We start from the raw sequence: 13,526 nt of genomic DNA on the forward strand, positions 1-13,526 counted from the left end.
GGTAGCAGGAGAAGGGGATATAGGTTAGGGGGTGAGAGAAATATCAGGTAAGGCCTCCTTGGAGGAGAGGTGATTTCAGAAGAGCAGCACCATGGCCTAGTGGAAAGTGCACAGGCCTGGGAGTCAGAAGGCCCAGGTTTCTAATCCTGGCTTTGCCACTCTCCTGTTTTGTGACCTTGGACAAATCACTTAACTTCTCTGTGCCTCAGTTACCTCATTTGCAAAATGGGGATAAGACTGTGAGCTCCCTGTGGAACATGGACCATGTCCAACCTGATTAGCGTGTCTCTTCCCCAGCGTTTTGTAAGCACTGGCCCATAGTAAGCGCCTAAGAAATGCCATCAGAAAGATAGGAAAAAGAGTTTTGAAGATGGGAAGAGCAGTAGCCTGCCTCATTGTAATGAGAAAAGGACTTGTAGGTAGCAGGGAGGTGTGAACAAAAAAGGTTTGCATGTGGGAGACACCAGATTGAGGTCCAGAGAGTAACTTGTCTTCAGAGAAACAGAGACGAGCCTGTGGCACAGGTGCCGGAGAAGGTTTAATGGTCCTCTCTCTCTCCTGACCTTGTCCTATTAGTGTCCTAATCAAAGTCATTTACCAGCTGCTTGAATTGTGTGACGCCGAGTGGAGAGCACATGAAAATTACGACTCGGTCCCTGCCCCACTAGGAACTCTGTTTCAACAGGGGTAAAAAGCTACAACTTTTTCTTATTAAATCCTGGGGTGATTACTAATCCTTGCTGACAGGAATCCCCTATGGTAAAATGGCACTGAGTTCAAGAGCTTGTTAAATTAAAGGTGTCACTGTGACATTCACCTTATATGACCCAGACACTAGCCAGCTTTTAATATTCTGAAAGAGAAGACTTAAGCCTTTTTTTTTTTTTTTAAGGAATCGGGGAGTTGCAGTTGACCTCCAGAGATCGCTTATTTAGTCTTGCCTGCCTGCATCTAAATACTGGCCAGGCAATTGTATAACAACATAATCTGTCTTGGTAAAATGTCCCAGCATTTCGCAATTGGTACAGTCAAAAAACCTAGCTTGCGACTCCACATTCAGTAAGGGCTCGATAAATACCGACGTCTGACCGGCTGCTTTTTCCATACGAGCTAAGTCTTGCTCAGCTGTGATTTCAGTCCATTCCGCCCTGGTCTACCGTGGCGGAAATGGAGAGCAGTGAGTGGCCATTCACAGTCCTTTCGTTAAATCAGAGATTTGTTAGTCTCCCCTGAGGAGTGAACAAAAAGAAATGGGCCTGATTTGCAGCCTTAGTTTAGCTATAAACTTTGTTCCAAATTGTCCGTGAGGTTTTGCTTTCTGCTGCAGGGCTTGGATGCAGCCTCTGAAAATCATCTTTAGAGAAATGTGTGCGTGTGGCGGCGGGGCATCCTATTAAATTCAGTAATCCAATTTGTAGATTGTGGTTGCTTGCCCAGTTCTATATGGCACCACATACCACCTACTTACTCATCGGTCCAGACTTTGGTGCTCTGCACACAGTAAGCGTTCAAATACGATTGAATGAATGAACTATTAGATCTATTTTCTGCCCCTCGGATTACTCCCCCCCCTTTTTTTTTTTGGTGTTTTCTGGTTTATTTCCTTTAGCCCAAAGGTAAACACCATATGGTCTTGGACCATATTTTGGACACTCAAAATTTAGCGATTTTGAGTGTCCCAAGATCCATAGCCTCATCCTCAGGAACCCCAGTGTCTGTCAGAAGGCAAAGAAAAATCCTGTTGCGACATAGTGGAGAGACTTCTCTGTTTATAGATTAATATGATGCCAAATTAAAACCAAATCACTGATGTAACGTCATCTTCTTTAATTGTGGTACCCACCCTAGAAGACGTAATACACGGATGTTATCCTTTCCCTTTTTATATCCCATTTTAAACCTCTAAAATGTCAACATGATCTTAATAGCATTTCCTATTGTGCAACTGAACTAGTCTTAAAGACCCTATTTTCATATTTGGGTTTAAGAATTAAAAGAACAAAAGATAAAATAGGAGTTTGTAACTAAGTGGATATCTTCTAATCCTCAGATTGTTCCATGTCCATGTAGTTTAGGAAGTTACAGTATTGAAAGCTTATTTTGCGTGGAAGCCCAGGACAATAAATTTTAGCCCAATGCTGGGGGTCCATAGAAGAAGATAAACAAATCAGTCAACATATCAGTTCCATATGGGATTCACAGGCGAGATGGGAGAGGTCAGACCTGTAGAAAGAAAAAATAAATTGCAGACTGTGGGAGTGTCTCTCTCTTTTTTTTAAAAAAAAGGACAAGTGTCACAAATTAAGGCAGAAGATAGGAAGTTGTATCTAAAATTGGTGGTTCTACAAACTGCAGAAGGGGTGAATGTAACACTTTCTGCTTTACAAGTTAATTATTCACGGTTTGCAAACCTTTTCCGCAGGTAAGTGGATAGGAAGAAATTAAATGGTAGTCACTTGTCCTACTTCATAGAAGTGTGGTGATAAGATTTGGACAACCCTTAGAAGGTTCACACAGTGATTGGAACATTCTATAAAATTGCCCATTTACTGCAGTTTTAGGGCTCATTGCATTTTTAATGCCAGAAAACCAGATCCACCTAAGCTTTTACTGAATCGAATGTTTTTAAAGCCTCAAAATTGCAGTTCCCATAAGGACACTTAATTTTATTTTCTCCTGTCTTTGTTGTGCTGTAGCTAGAATCTGCGCCTCTCTCTGGGGTGTGAAGCCATCAGATTTTTTCTGGCTCATGCACTTAGGGAGCAGTGTTTGCTCCTCTCCTGAAGGAACAGCAATTGTCCAGAGTCTTTTTCTTTTTTCCCTGCAACTCTTACAAATAAGAATAATAATAATAGAACTCTAAATAAAATCATTTCTTGAACAGTGTGTAATTGTAGGGGTAAACTCTACTCACAGGAAGGTGCTCTGTAGGCCCTCTGAACCTCCCAGTTTGATAGCACAGGGCTTCTTGGGTACTGTAATAAGAGACTAAAAAGGTGTAAAAGTTAATTGCCTGTTTTCCATCTCTTGGCAACTTCAGCCGGTTTGAGTTTACAACCTTCTGGGAGTGAAATATATTTTTCGGTCAGGATACGCAAGTTAGGCAGAGTGTGCACAGCTAGAAATCAAAGCATGTGGCCATTACACTAAAATGTTGCACTAAATCATTCTAATGTGTGTTCAGTTGTGTTTACTTTTTAGGGGGTAGAGGGATGAAGCCTTCTAATCTCATATCCTCTTATGCAAGCAGAGTCTGAATTCCTGGTGCTTCCAATACTAATCTTGTTTTACTGCAAGAGCAGAAATTAAGTGTGGGTGAATGGGGACCCAGGGGAAGGGGATGGGAAGGTTTGATGTCTGTGTGTGTGTGTATGTGTTGAGGGGGAGAGGGGGCAAGAGGTTCTGGGACACCCCCAGCCTCATGGCTGACGGGGAGCAGCTTGGGGGTGAGGGGTGAATCTGCAGCAGCTATCATCCTTACATCAACAACAAAAAGGAGGGCTGTTTTCACCAGTGCCCTTTTTAGGATCATTTTCCTCTTGTGCAACCAAACAAGTCTTAAAGACCCTATTTTCATGTTGCTGTTGGAGAAATTAAAAAAACTAAAAATCAAATGGGAGTTTGTAGCTAAATCTTCGAGCCCTCAGATTGTTCCAAGTCTGTCCATGTAGTTAGGAAGTTATATGGCATTTATTAAAAGGTCATTTGTGCAAAAGAACAGTACTGGGGTAGATGTGCGTGTGTGCTACATCTCTCTGTGTAGACACACACACGTGTGTGTGTGTACATAAAATAGATATTTTGATGAATAACACGGTTCTTATTGCTTGACTGAAAATTATTGCAAGCTACTGTTCCTCACGGATGATGCATTGCTTACTCCGGATTCCAATTAGAAGTGCTGTTAACAAAAATAATCACACACTTTAAAAATATACACAACAGACCAAAATGCTATTTTTGGAACAATTTATTAGACAAGAGTTTGCCAGCATTCATATTAGTAATTAGTAACCTGTGTGCTGAACTTAAACTGCAGCCTTTTAACAAGAATGTTTTAAGAAATGGTAAGACTATATTTTGAGGCGCTACGTTTGGAAGATGCGCACTGGGCAAGTCGTACTACTTTCTGTTCCTTATGGGCAGGAAACATGCCTACCAACTCTTATATTGTACTCTCCCAAGCATTTAGTACAGAGCACTTTGCCTGATCTTGTTTCTTAGTGCAACTGTTTATAATTAAGCCAGGACAAAGAAGAAATGGTTTCTTTTGTCCTCAGTTGTTCCAACAGACTGTCTCTCCACCCTCTGATATTAGAAATGCTCCACTTGGTTCTCTGGTAGGTGACTTGCAAAGGCCAGAGTCTTCATCCTGTGTTTCTGTAGAAGCAAGTGATGCGGTTTTCTCCGTGAGCCCCTTCCCCCACTGTGGTGATGGACCTCGGAGTGACCCCTCACTTCTTCCTTCACTTCATCTGCCTCGAGCTACTTGTGAAGTCCTTCCATTGTGGAAGTTCTAGTCCCATTCCAGGTGGGATTAGTACCCAGTGGATAGAGCCCAGACCTGGGAGTCAGAAGGACCTGGGTTCTAATTCCGGCTCTGCCACTTGTCTGCTGGGTGACCTTGAGCAAGTCACTTCACTTTTCTGGGCCTCAGTTACCCCATCTGATAAATGGGGATTAAGTATGTGAGCCCCATGAGTCTAACATGATGAGCTTGTTTCTACTTCAGTGTTTAATACAGTGCCTGGCATATAGTAACCCTGAAGAAGAAGAATGAGGCGCCAAAACTGCCTTGAGCCATGATGCGACAGTCTTATGCACCGTCCAGATAGATAGACGTGGCCTAAGGAATTATTTCTTGAGTTTGTTATAGCTTCCGCAGATCAGCAATGCTTCTCTGGACAGAGCCAGAAACAGTGGCCCCAAGACTAGAGTTCACACATCCTGTTAAGCTGCTTTCCTTTTTCATTTTTTGACCAAATCTCTTGGACTGTCGGTTGGCTCAGCCTGAAGTAACCGGGCAGTTTACCAATCCCTCACTCTGCTAGGTAAATGTGGAACTCTAATCGAATCATCAGTTTCAGCCTTCAACTTTTATTGATTGCTCCTGCCAGTAGAGATTGCAATCCATTAGGCCGTAGTTTCCAACCGCTGGTCCCTAGAATTTCTCCGGCCAGTCTGTGAGGGCAGCAGCACTGCCCAGCTTCAGCTCAGGGAACATTGTTGGGAAGGCCAGTGGAGACCTTTGAGCCCAACCCTGATTTTCAAATGAAGCCCCCAAACTCTAGTTTGAAGTGAGCATTCCTGTAGTCTGGGAAGAGCTCTCACTCCCAGCCTGCTCCCTTATAGGTCTTGATCAGCTCAGAAAACCGAAAGTGTACCCATCTTCTAGACATAAACAAAAGAGATGGAGGGCGGGAGAAGGGAAAGGTGTTTTTAGGTCAAAAATTCAGGTTCTTTAAGGAGTTTTGTGGGGTGGTGGGGATATGGTATTTGTTAAACGCTTTAGTATGTGCCAGTCACTGTACAAACCACTGGGATAGATACAAGCTAATTAGATTGGACACATGGGGCTTACAATCCTCATCCCCATTTTACTGGTGGGGCAACTGAGGCACAGAGAAGGTAGATGACTTGCCCAAGGTCACCCAACAGACAAGTGGTGGAGCTGGGATTGGAACCCAGGTCCCCTGACTTCCATGCCCATGCTCTTTCCACCAGTTCTTAAAAGGTTCTTATAAAAAGTTTTATTGATTTGTCATTTTTCATTAACCATTCCAGCTAAAACTCATGTTTTCTAAAGTAAAAAGCCAAAGAAGATAATTCACTGCATATGCTGTGGAATAGCTTATGTCTCATGTCCACCTCTAATACAGAATTTAGCTGAAAACAGCAAATTCCCGTGAGTAGTAGGCATTTAAACTTTTGTTAAATGAGAAGAGATCGGCCCTGCGGCCCATCCCAGTTCATTGTGGCAGTTAGGCTTACGCCTTTGAGATATCGGCGTATGATTTAAAACACATTAAGCTCATTCTTCAACAACGTGGGCTGTACTAGTAAAAAGATCAGGGCTTCTGCTCTCAATCCAGACCCTTATCCAAAGATGTCAGTGGATGGACCAGGACTGTGATGAAATGAACTTTTCCAGGAACACATACCCATGCATGAAACTTAGCAATGATTGAGAAACCTCAGCATGAACGTCTGGGTATATTTTGTCTATTCCTAACTCTTATCAGAGGCAGACTGCAGTTTGGGAGAACGGGTGTGGATTGGGGTTTCGACCCCTTGATTGCAGTCTCATTTCTGAAACAAAAATAAAAAACCCAGACAGGAAGAGTTATGACATTCATCTAGATAGGAGTGAAAATCTGAGTGCTGCTTTGATTCCTTTGAAACAGAAACCTGTCGAATTTTTTGGATCTTGCAACCTGTTTTAATCCTTAACAGAGGCGGCTGGATTGAAATCAATCAAATGGTGCTATTTATCGAGTGCTTACTGTGTGCAGAACACTGCGCTAAGCGCTTGAAGACCTCTATAAATGACCATAGAGTTTTGAGAGAGAAAGAATCTGAATTTGCCTTTTAGGGAAAGCGTGAAACTGTTCCACGACTTATACCGTAGGTTTTGTTGTGTGTTGAGAATGTGTTCACTTTCCAGAGGCAAAATGGCAGGCTCCCAGTGGCACACAGAATCTGCGTTAAAGCTAAAGGCAGACCTAATTGGCTCCCCGTGACCACGTAATTTCCGAGTCCTGGCACGTAGTCTGTTTACTGGTCCAACCAACTACAGCGCAGCCCATGTATTGACAGTCTGTGTGGCAGGTGGTCGATTTTAAAGTCAGTCCTCCAAGACATCCACTGTAGGCCCCTCTAATGCCTCCCTTCCCCTTCTCTCCTGTGGATTCTCTTTGCCCTCTCCTCCTCTTCCCTCCACTCCCTTTCCCTCTATTATGCGCTGCCCCGTATGTCTCTCCTCCCTCCCAGCCTTCCTCAAGGCAAGAGAAGTGCCGCACTAGCCACCGCAGCCGCCATCTTCGTCATTGGTTTAATAATGATGACAAATGCTACCAGTGCCCTTTCATCCTGCCACTGCCCCTTTCCCGTCTAGAAACTACATAGCTCCAAAATTTCAGGTCATCGGGCTCCACTCACCCCTGGGCAACAGCCAAACCACCGTCTTGGGTTCCAGCCCATCTACCTAATTTCTGTGCATGCACTAAACCTATTTTAACTGTCATCTGAGTTGTATTTCTAAGACATGACTGATATTATTCAAGAAAACAAGATCAGTCAGTCAGTCGGTGGTAGTTATTGGGTGCTTACCTTGTGCGGAGCACAGTACTAAGTGCTTGGGAGAGTACAGTACAACAGGGTTGGTAGACACATTCCCTGCCCACAGTGAGCTTACGGTCTACCGGGGAAAAATTGGGTTGAAAGCAATAGAAAACCGAGTGTGATATGAAACTAGGATGCATTTAATGACGCCCTAGGACCAAAGAAAATGAGCAAAATGAACAATGGAGACATTTTATTAATATATTAACTTTGCCATCATCAGAGAATTCGGTGGAAAGAGCCTGGTCTTAGGAGTCAGAGGTCATGAGTTCGACTCCTGGCTCTGCCACTTGTCAGCTGTGTGATTGTGGGCAAGTCACTTCACTTCTCTGTGCCTCAGTTACCTCATCTGTAAAATAGCGATTAACTATGAGCCTCACGTGGGACGACCTGATTACCCTGTATCTCCCCCAGTGCTTAGAACAGTGCTGTGCACATAGTAAGCACTTAACAAATACCAACATTATTATACTGGACCATCTCCAGACATCCTGAGAAGCATCGTGCCCTGTTGGCACATCCCCGCCGTGTAGACTGTAAACTCATTCTGGGCAGTGATTTTACTTCTAACTCTATTCTCTTGTACTTTCTCAAGTGATTAGTACAGTGCTCTGCACACAGTAAGTGCTCAATAAGTACCATTGATGGATTGAGTCTATAAAATTAGTCCATAAATTTAGATTTATGATTGGTCTGCACTCCATGACTGTGTGGCCAATGAAGATAAGAGCTTTAGTTTCCATGACCTTTCAGAAATTGAGTATAGACATTCAAATATACATTAGGACTTAAGGATTTCTGATCTTTTAATATTAAAAAAAAAATTGAAGTCAGTTGAGTTGTCTCGTCCTTTCCCTCTCCCCACCAAGAATCTGGATTTCTCTTGTTACTGTAGTGCCTAGCCCAAAAGAGAGACCTTTATATTCTTGAGGTGGGAAGCAGTTTGGCCTAGTGGCTAGAGTGCAGGCATGGGAGTGAGAAGGACCTCGGTTCTAAACCTGGCTCCATCACTTGTCTGCCAGGTGACTTCTGTATCTCAGTTCCCCCATGTGTAAATTTGGGTTTAAGACTGTGACTCTCCTGTGGGATGGGAACTGTGACCAACCTGATTAGCTCGTAGCTACCCCTTTGCTTGGTCCAGTGCGTGGCACATAGTAAGCTCTTAACAAATACCATTTAAAAAAAAAAAAAGAATAGAGCATCGGGCCAGGCCTTGTGTGTGGAGACTCTTCCTGAGCCAGAGTTGTTTTTCCCCTCCAGGGATTCTGCCTCTGCTGGAGTTCCAACCATTAATGCCCAGTGGAGGAACTCTTACCTCTTATCCACTTTATTAATATTATTTGAGCTTGAAGCATCACCAACAGCATCAGGATTTATTAATAATGCCCTGTAAATGGCATTTTAGGAAGCACTGAGGGAAGCAGTTGAGCAGAGAGGAGTAATCCTGCTTGGGTAGGCAGTGCTGAGCTATACCTCTGCTTTTTTCTCTTCTCTCCCTGTCAGAGCGCACACACACACATGTGCACACGTGTGCATGTGCGTCCGCACACGTAGACACACACACACCTGTGCCCCCCCTTCCCCCTTGCTTCCATCCTGCCCAGATGTCTCCCTGTCCTGGATTAATTTTTAGTTTAGTTTTTTTAAAAAAAAACCCAACAACGAACAGTCGATCAATCAGTGGTATTTATTGAACACTTACTGTGGGCAGAGCACTGTACTAACTGCTTGGGAAAGTCCAGTACAGCAGAATTAGTAGATAGGGTCTCTGCCCCCCAGGAATTTACAATCTACTCAGTCGTCTTTATTGAGCGTTTACTGTGTACTGTGTTAAGTGCCTGGAAAGCACAATTCAGCAACACATAGAGACACTCCCTCCCCACAACGGGCTCACAGTTTAGAAGGGGAAACAGACATTCAAATGGGGGAAATGATAGAATACAAGAATAGACTAAGCTCGTTATGGGCGTGGAACATACCCGCCGATTCTGCTGCACTGTACTCTCCCAAGCGCCTAGTACAGTGCTCTGCGCATAGTAAACGCTCAGTTAATTCCATTGACTGATCGACTAGCTGTAGGGCTGGGATGAATATCAAAGTGCTTAAAAAGGTACACAGCATACCCAGCCAAGGGCAAAGTTGACACAGAGGAGACAGGGTTGGTGGGGGAAAAAAAAATCACTGTGAATCATTATAAAAGAACTAGCATAAGATGGAGACCTGTTTGGGAATCCCTCAGATGCCATGTGCATTATACACCCAGTGCACACACACCCACGCACGCGCGTGCACCCCTTTCCCCTTCCCTTCCCCTCCCCTCCACCCTCTTCCCCCCACCCCCCAGGTGTGGGAGGAGTTAGTTCTTGGAAACAACTTGATAATTTAATAGTTTATAAATCCCTAATTTCAGAAAGTTCACAACTCTTATGTGAACAGTAGGTAAGTATTATGAGCTCCTGAGTATTCATCCATGTCATCTTATTGGGAGTAACATATGAAACAGTCCACAGTTCAAGCGTACTTACAGATAAGTTGAAAGAAAAGGTAAGAGCTGCATCTAAAGGAATGCAGACTTGTGATATTTGCCATCACTCGTTTGGGTTTTGGGTCCCCTTCCTAGGAACAGATTCTCTGTCCTTCAGTCTTAGGTGTTATGCATGTAATAATAATAGTAATAGCAGTGGTATTTTAGTGCTTACTAAATTAGAAGTGTAGCGAGCGTAGATACAAACTAATCAGGTCGGACACAGTCCCTGTCCACATTGGGCTCATGGTCTAACGGGGAGGGAGAACAGGTATTGAATTTTCATTTTGCCAGTGAGGAAACTAAGGCGTAGAGAAGATAAATGCCTTTTGTCCAAGGTCACCCAGCAGGCAGGTGAAGAGCTGGGATTAGAATCCAGGTCTCCTTGACTCCCGAACCAATAGTCTTTCCACAAGGCTGCCCCGCTTCCCGTAATTCTTAATACTTCAGAAGGGTGTCTTTTTCAAAAGCACTTAGGTTTGTTTACTTTTTAATTTCGGTTTTTTCCCGCTCTCTTCCCCGGAATTTATTTGAAATTCTAATCTAGTCATGCAGTAATATTTATAGAGTGACTACTGTATTGAAGAGCACTGTGCTGGGGAATGGTACGAAGATGAGAAGTCGACGTGGTACCTAGCCCTCGAGGGACTCTCAATCTAAGATTAAGTAGCAGAAGGGGTTAGCGATGGACGTGTAGCAAAAGATTGAAATGATAGAAACAGAAGGTGATATACAGGGAAAACAATCAGAACCTCATTAAAAGTTGTGGAACATTGTGGCTCTTACCACTCAGGCAGGGCCTCCAGATTTGAATGTTTGTACCGCATATTCTGCACCAGCCCCTCCCTGCCAGGTGGGAGCAGGATGGGATTTTTGGGGGTGTGGAGGGGTGTTTGTGTGTGTTGGGAGGAGGGGATGGTGGGCACAAGGAAGATAGTGGGACAACGTGCTGCCCACTTCAGCTTTTCTCTGACAGGCAGAAACAGGGCAAGGGCACGTCTGACATTTTTTCATTTTGGACTACCAAACTCTCCTAATTGGACCATCTGTCTTCTATTGTAAGCCTAAGAAGCATGTGCAGGATGGCACCAGTTACAGTGTATTCACTGGAAGCCACCTGTCGGCGCTTAGCTACAGTCTAACTGTTTTGTTGCTTTTGAGCATAATCTTCAAGGATTTTTCATTAACTTAATATTTTTAGCAAAACTTTTTCTTTTCTTCAATCTGGCCAACTCGCTAGTGTTATTCAGAGAGGGTCATAATCTCGGAGAGAGTTTAAAATTTCCCAAGATTGATCAACCCACAGTTTTATTTCAAACTCAGCCAGGCAGAATGTTCAACACAGAATACTGTCCTTCCCAATTACATTAATTCTCATGATGTAACTCTTTGATAGCCCCCAGCCTTGTCCGGAAGCGTGTTGTGACCTTAAGGAAGGTTTAATATCAGGGAAGGAAAAAACACCTTGAGATTTGTTGAAAAAGGATTAGTTAATAAGGACTGAGGTTAATAAATTCAAAATAAAGTATGGGAGAAAGTTTAGTTTAAGTTAATCATGTGCGGTGCATCTTGAGCTGGATCCAGAGTAGTAGCTTATTATCTGTTTCTCCAAAGGGAGCTCATTGGTATCTTCATAAAACTGTGCACAGGAACACAGACCCGCACAGCACGTGGTGCACTGTTTCATTGATCACCTGAAACTGATACCTCTAGTCTCAGGTTTAGTACAGTGTGTTCTTTCTGTGCTCACGGGCAGTTATGACTGCAAAACTAAATTAGGAAACCAGGTTATATCACATCTGAAATGGATATTTACATAGGCCTTCACTCAAATTGGGTAGAAAATAACCTTTTTTGGCAGCACATTCTTTAATAGTGCTCAAAATAAAAACCTAGTAGAGTAAATCATTGAATTCTAAAAAACTTTTCAAGGATATTAGTAGTTGAACTTTAACTGTTAACTAACCTCATTTCCTTTTCACTACTTTGCATTCTTGTTCCCGTACATGATTCCTCTCCCTCGTTTAAAAGAGTTTAAAGTGTCTAAAAATACAAGGCCCCAATTCTAGAAACTCTGCAAGTGTTTCTGAGAATTTTTGTCCCAGTGGTATCGAAATTTAGTTAAATACCGGCAGTGTCCTTCTTTTGACAAGCAAGACCAAAATACCGATCTGACCTCCGGTGACGGATTTTTTTATATAGCGAGTGCCTATTCGAAGAGGCACACAGGACTTCGTGGAGAGCGTAAAGGGTATTGCCAAATCCTTTGAACGTAATCATTTGGTTATTTGAAATGTAGGAGGCTTTACCAGCCTGTAAGCTAGTAATGTAAAAGTTGCCTTTTAAATAGTGACTCCATAGATATATGTAGAATTTATAATCTGAGCTATTTCTCTCCTTTTTTCCCTCTCTCATTAGCTCGTCAAAATTCCTAAAAGTGATCCCCCAAATGAAGTGCATAACTTTAACTTCTACTTGTCGAATGTTGGTAAAGATAACCCTCAGGGAAGCTTTGACTGCATCCAACAAACGGTCTCCAGGTAAGTCAAACTTCATCCAGGAGTTCGCAGGGCAGGCAAATCGATTTCTCGGCTTTTTAGTGTGCATTTTTTTTTGTGTGTGGTATTTGTTAAGCCCTTTCTATGTGCCGGGCACTGTACTCTGCACTGTAATCAGATTGGACACCGTCCCTGTCCCACATGTCGCTTCTCCAGCTGAGCCTGGAGTTGAGGAGAGAAGAGGTATAGGGAAGACACTGGAAAAATTTGAGCTAAGCAAATAAAGTCTTGCTAAACCTGCCACAAAAAGAGAAGCATCCTGGCCTAGTGGACAGAGCACGGGCCTGGGAGTCAGAAGACTTGGTTTCTAATCCTGGCTCCGCCACCTGTCTGCTCTGTGACCTTGGGCAAGTCACTTCACATCTCTGGGCCTCGGCTTCCTCATCTGCAAAACAGGGGATTCAATACCTCTTCTCCCTCTTACTGTGAGGTCCTACACTTAGTAAAGTGCTCGACACATAGTAAGCGCTTAACCAAAATAGATGAGGTAACTGAGGCACAGAGAAGTGAAGTGACTTGCCTAAGGTCACTCAGCCAATAAGTGGCAGAGCCGGACTTAGAACCCAGTGCTCCATCCACTTGGCCATGTTGCTTCTCAAGTGGAAGTTCCACCAACTAGCACTTATATCTGCAAGAAAAGAAGAGTGGTATTTCTTTAAAGAGTATTTCTTCATGTTCGGTTTAATAATAGTGTGAGGGTTGCTAATGGTTTTCCAAGACTCAGTAATTTGCAACCTTTTTTTCAAAAAAGCAAGGCTTACCAGTGAATATATAACTGCGTACCTAGCCTATGGACAACAATGAGTTTGACTTCTCTACTACAGATGCCTATAATGAAATTCCTCACCCTTTCAAACTACTCCACTCACCCTACTTAACAACTCATTTAATTCTTTATAAAATTTTCAAATTTTGTGCTACTATTGCCAAGAGTCAATATAGCATACTTCTAGAAGCCAGTTTAATTTTACAGAGTTTTTTGGTACCTACTTTTCCAAAGAAATGCTTCGATATTCTGGGGATTCTTTCTATTACCATCCTGTTCTGAGCGACTTGTGATGTCATTCTTCATAGTCACTTCTCAGTAGTTCCCACCACTCATT

At 43.1% G+C, this 13,526-nt stretch overlaps 1 protein-coding gene across 1 annotated transcript in view; it reads left to right on the forward strand.

Moving 5' to 3' along the window:
• The window catches only part of ELL2 (elongation factor for RNA polymerase II 2), a 77,573-nt gene that overhangs the window by 35,903 nt on the left and 28,144 nt on the right, over positions 1 to 13,526 (forward strand). The window contains exon 3 of the mRNA XM_029066587.1: positions 12,284 to 12,405. Within this exon, the coding sequence (XP_028922420.1) occupies positions 12,284 to 12,405 (122 nt within the window). The remainder of the gene's footprint in view (positions 1 to 12,283; positions 12,406 to 13,526) is intronic.

Source organism: Ornithorhynchus anatinus, chromosome 1 (genome assembly GCF_004115215.2).
Source record: "Ornithorhynchus anatinus isolate Pmale09 chromosome 1, mOrnAna1.pri.v4, whole genome shotgun sequence".
Classification (NCBI taxonomy): domain Eukaryota; kingdom Metazoa; phylum Chordata; class Mammalia; order Monotremata; family Ornithorhynchidae; genus Ornithorhynchus; species Ornithorhynchus anatinus.